Source organism: Myotis brandtii, unplaced genomic scaffold (genome assembly GCF_000412655.1).
Source record: "Myotis brandtii unplaced genomic scaffold, ASM41265v1 scaffold157, whole genome shotgun sequence".
NCBI classification, from domain to species: domain Eukaryota; kingdom Metazoa; phylum Chordata; class Mammalia; order Chiroptera; family Vespertilionidae; genus Myotis; species Myotis brandtii.
The window spans coordinates 5,751,645-5,756,956 of record NW_005355708.1 but is presented as its reverse complement, the minus strand read 5'-3'; the positions used below and the strand labels follow the sequence as shown (position 1 = coordinate 5,756,956).

Below are 5,312 nucleotides of genomic sequence, written 5' to 3'. Positions count from 1 at the left end.
GGGCGGTAGGGGGTGGGGTGGGGGAGATACAGGCCTCCTCTAAAGAAGCAGTGTCCGGTAGCAAAGGCAGACCCCCACCTTTCAGTCTTATGCAGCGGGTGTAGCCTTAGGAAGGTCCAGGCTGGTGGGGGAGACACAGCTCCTGCCTTCAGCGGAGGGAGCAGCTCAGGACTTTGGGGCTCGATCAGGGTGTTGGGGAGGCACACAACGGTCCAACGGAGACATGTCGGACCTGCCCTCGAGCGTGCCTGCGTGATGAGGGAGACAGTACTGCCCTGCGGAGCCAGTCTGTGGAGGAGACGTGCGCCCTGTCTCCAGGGGACCCCATCCTGGCGGCTGACCCTCCTTCTGTTTGCAGACCCCTGTGGATGACAAGGAGCCTCAGTCAGTGCCCAACATCGAGTATCTCCTGCCCAACATTGGCAGGACAGTGCCCCCTGGCGACCCAGGTCCGGGTGAGTGCAGGGTCCTGGGGGGGGGAGGTGAGGGGGGCCCTGCATCCCTGAGGGTCCCAGATGCCATCCCAGATGCCTGGCCAGACGCCCAGCTTCCCTGCTCCTGCCCCGCGGGGCCCTTCCCTCCCCCCACCACCGCGAAGGGGCTGTGGCAGGGCGTCTCTCTCTCTCTGGGGAGGTCCAGCTTGCCTGTGCGCCCACCCCCTCATCTGCTCAGCTGCCCCCACCCCAGGGCTGGGGAGGAGTTTTGTTCACCCTCCTTCACTGGTTTCCTTCCTGAGCTTTTTATTTCTCATGGGCTGTGTCCTTCTGGGCATGTTTCTCTTTTTAATTTTTCTTCCTTTTCTCCTTGCACCCCCCCATCCCTCCTCCCTCTTCTCCCTCTGCTCTCCTCCCACACCCTGGATCCTGTTCCTTCTCTTCTCCTCCCTCCCCCTCCTCCAGCGGACCTGTTGGAGATTTAAAGGGTACAGTGTGGCGCCGCGGCCTCGGTCACTAACAGTGGCGGGTGATTATAAGAAGGCTGGGCAGGCACGAGGGGCAGGCGGGGACATCCGGGCAGTGAGGACCTCACCCTGACACGCCAGCTCCCCATGATCGCTAACAACCCCGTGCCAGTCCCCTCCCGTCTGGAAGGCCCTTCTCAGGAGGAGGGAGGCACTTGCTAGAGCCAGATCCTGTCCCCCTGGCCAGGAAGTCTGGGCACCGCATGGTGATCCCCATCCCGAGGCCTTCTCTCTGTGCCCAGCCCGGCTACGTCTGGTTACCTGGGCAGGGGGAGGCTTGGCTGGGAGCAGGACCCAGCCTCTCCGGACACCAGTGACACCACCTTTCAGAAGCCTCTTATGGCTGTAGCTCCTGCCTCAGTCCCCTTCAAGGACTGACTCTCTCTCTGCTTCTGAAACCAGAGCCCCTGGTCGCTCAGCCTGAGTCCTATTTGCAGGCCTCCGGCCATTCTCACAGGAGAGCAGCCACTAACTCCTCCCACCCTGGGAGTGACCTCACCTGGGTCCTTCGGTCCTGTCTCCGACAGGAGGTGTGTCACAGCACCCTTAGCTGCAAGAGGCAGGCTGGGGGAGGGCCCAGACGACAGGGGTGGGGATGGCAGAGGAGCCCTCGTCTCTTCTAGTCACCCGCTGCCGCTCCCCTGCCCCGTGGTGTGTCGCTGTGTGGTCAGCGCATCTGCTCTTCTCACCATGTGCGGGGTGGGCTGGGGAGGAGGCCTCTAACCTGCTTGCCAGAGAGTGTGGATTAACTGCACTGCCCACTGCCCCCTCGGGCCGGGGAGGGCACGCAGCCGCCTGCTCCCTGCCCCTTCTGGAGGAGACGCTGCAGGGCTTGGTTGTGGTTCTTTCTCCACCCCCATCATATTCCGGGAGCAGGACCCAAGCCCCACGGAGGTAATCATGACTTGACTCTCCGTTATAAACGAGGGCCTCAGGTCTGGACGTGGAACCGAGCAGGGCTCTAGCCCCCAGGCCACTCTGCCTCCTGTGTCCCACCTACTTCCTGTCGGCCCTGCATTCGCTCATTCATTCATGTGGTCCTCTCATGTCCTGCAAGTGGGGGGTGAGGGTGGATGTCGGGCACCCCCCTCTCTCTGCACTGTGTGGTCTCCATTCTCCAGAGCATCTGTGATTTGCTGTGTCTCACTGTTGTGGTTTCGTGGACTGCATCTGGTACCGGGCATTTTCTCTCCAGTGCTTCATAGTAACCGGGAGAGGAGGGGGAGAGGAAATCGGCCCCCAGAAGCCCCTCTTGCCCTTAACCCTGGGCACATGAGGCGTCAGTGGCTGGCAGCCTGGTGGCCCGTCCTGCCTCACAAGGAAGCAGTGACTGACACCCTGCTCTGCTCCATCCCTACCCCATTGGAACTGGCCTCAGAGGCCCAGGATGGCCCAGACCCAGGGGGGGTCTCGGGTTTCTGGACTCCCTGGTCTCTGAAGCCTTTGAAGAGGGAATCGTGTTCACACGTCTCAGCCTGCTCCTGCCCCATCCAACGTTCCTTTTCCTTTCTGTTCTCACCAACAGATCCCACCACCTGTAGTTCAGCCAAGTCCAAGGTAAGTGCCAAGGCGGTTCTGAAGGCTTTCTCCCTGGACAGGGCAGCCCCGGGACCTTTCGGTCAAGGGAACTGGGAGGATTGCCAGTAGACCCCGAGGAAAGTTGATGGTCACTGGGAAGGAAGACAGGAAACACGGATGTCCGAGAGACACCGAGAAGCGGCTCTCCTTGACCGTGCTTGGCGAGGCATCTGGTGCAGTGAAGGCTCTGGCTGGGAGGCAGTGTTGTCCAGTGGTTAGAAGTCCTGGGTTTGAATCCTGGCTCCACCACTTGGTAGCTTCAGGGCACTGGGCAAGTTACTTAACCTCTTTCAGATCCTCAACTGTAAATGATGGCTAATATTTATCCCCTTCAATGGAGTTAACAATCAGTATGTCCCATATAACAATGTTTAAGGTCTTTGGAGAGCCCAAAGCAAGCGGAAGGAAGGAAATAATAAAGATAAGAGCAGAAATCAATGAAATAGAAAACTATTGAGAAAAACCAATAAAACCAAAGCTGGTTCTTTGAACCAGACCTCACCGCCAGCTACTCGCCCACTCCAGCCTGCCCTCTGAGACAGAACCCGGCAGGCGAGGCTGCTGCCCCAGGCAGACCCTGCCCTATGGTGAGATTAGAGCTTGCTGGCCAGGGCGTGTCCTAGTCAGCTCAGGCTGCTGCACAGAACACCATAGCGGCTTAAGCAACAGGAACTCATTTTCTCGCAGTGCTGGAGGCTAGATCCAAAACCCAGCCGTTAGCATGGTCAGTTTCTGGTGAGAGCTTCCTTCCTGGCTTGTAGGTGGCTGCCCCCTCCCAGTGTCCTCAGAGGGCACAGACAGAGAGCAAGAGACTTCTGTGGCGTCTCTTCTTATAGGAGCACTAATGTCACCATAAGGGCCCCACCCTCACGGCCTCTTCTAAAGCTCGTCAGTGAAATCAGCTAAATATTGGCTGGTTGAACTGGGCTCATGTCTGTCTGGGTCTCTAAGTACTGGCTGGGTCCCAGTGAGCCCACGGCGCCTGACACAGAGCAGGTACTCACTAGCGTCAGATGAATGCCCTGGAAAGAAGACGGCTCTGGTCTGCAGAGGTCCCCTGTACCTTCTCCATTAAGCCTCTGCCGGCATACCCCTGGTGATGGGGAGTTCATTCCATCACAGACTTCTGTGGCAGAGAACAAGGCCATTATAGTGGCCTGAATCCACCCATTGCACCTGCTAGCCTCCTGGTTTCCCATAGCTTCTCCCGGACTGACCCCTTGACCTTCGGGTGAATCTGCTGACCTCTGCATTCACTGGAAGTGACCATTCTGACCTCATTACTTCTGTAACTAGTTGGCATGAGAGGGTAATTTGGTCAGATGGTCCTCCTGGCCTCTCAAGTTTCTGAGAAAATGGCCAAGACAGAACGCGGCACTGGCCACCAGGTGCCTCGGACCGATCATCGCAGTGCTGCCATGTCGCAGAACCCCAGGGGTGCCTTCTGGAGCCGTGCAGTGTGGGCAGCCATGGCCCAGGACCATGTGCCTGTGAGTCCCGAATCCCCGACATGCTCCGGCTTCCTTAGAACTAACTGATGTGAGAGAGAATGCGTAGGACGCAGTGGCCACGCCGCCATCTCCGTGTCTCCACTCATTGTTACACTGTGGCCTGTGAGGAGGTGAACAGGGGCATGTCATTGCAGCCAGCAGGGGGATCACTCCCAGCATCTGCTTCTGCAGGGCTTCCTATGTTGAGGGAACTCCACTCACCCATTTGCTCATTCACTTAACATTTATTATTTGTTGAGCACCTACTATGGGCCAGGCGTCATGGATGCAAGCACAAACAAGCCAGAGACCTAGCCTGCTCTCAAAGAACTCAGAATTTGATATAGATGATGTGGAAACAAAGCTATTCTGATGTGAAAAGAGCCGGTACAGATGTATCTTCAAAGGGCTATGGCAGGGATAGGGAACGGCCCACCCATGGGCTGTATAAGGCCCGCAAAATCATTTGGTCTGGCCCTGCCAAGGCATTAGGGATGCCTTAATTAAATGTTTGGCCAAGGATAGCAGGCTAATTTTTAAGTTGATAATTTTATGATGTTATAGACACCCCAGTGGTCCTTGGCAGAAGAAAAGGTTCCCCACCCCTGGGCTATGGGAACAGAGAAGGGATTTACCAGCTCAAAGGAAGGCCTGGGAGATTGCTGCACGGAGGGTGCCCTGATTGAGCTGGGCCTAGTAGGAGGAGGAAGAACTCATCCAGCAAATAGGGCACGGCTGGCCTATTTGGCAGTAGGGCTGGCCTTTTGGATTGATCCAGGGTTAAGGGTTGTTGGGGTTGGGCGCTGGGGACAAGGCTGAAATGCAGGCCAGTGAGGTGCAGCGGGAAAGGGAAGTGAACTTGAGCAGGTTGCCCTGGAGAGGCCCGTACGCACTGAGGCGGTGGAAAGGCTGGAGGGAGGGGCTGGGAGCTGTGGTCAGAGGAAGGTCCCTGCCAGGAGCTGGTGCTTGTAACCCAGGACAGTCTGTGTGCACTGGGTTCAAACTGTCCAGTATCACTCACGGTTGAGAGACTATTGTCACCAGAGCTGAGTCTAAAAGGGTTTCTCTAGCGCTGCCTATGGAGCATGGAACGGAAGTTGGGGGCGGGGAGGTGCCAGGCCAGCACCCAGCCCACAGGAAGGAGTTGAGAGTCTGGATTAAGACCGGGAGGGGTGCCAAGGAAGCTTCAAGGTCGGGGGAGGGCGGCAGGGGTCCCCAGGGCGGACAGCAGTGCAGGGGACGGTGTGGGTGGCCTGCGGGGCTGGCACCTGGTGGGCGCGCGC

At 57.9% G+C, this 5,312-nt stretch overlaps 1 protein-coding gene across 1 annotated transcript in view; it reads left to right on the top strand.

Annotated features, from left to right (window-relative positions):
* Positions 1 to 4,519, top strand: part of ARHGAP23 (Rho GTPase activating protein 23) — a 42,889-nt gene extending 38,370 nt beyond the window's left edge. The window contains exons 23-25 of the mRNA XM_014536224.1: positions 359 to 455; positions 2,487 to 2,518; positions 3,836 to 4,519. Of these exons, the coding sequence (XP_014391710.1) occupies positions 359 to 455; positions 2,487 to 2,518; positions 3,836 to 3,844 (138 nt within the window). The 3' untranslated portion in view covers positions 3,845 to 4,519. The remainder of the gene's footprint in view (positions 1 to 358; positions 456 to 2,486; positions 2,519 to 3,835) is intronic.
* Positions 4,520 to 5,312: the final 793 nt, after the last annotated feature.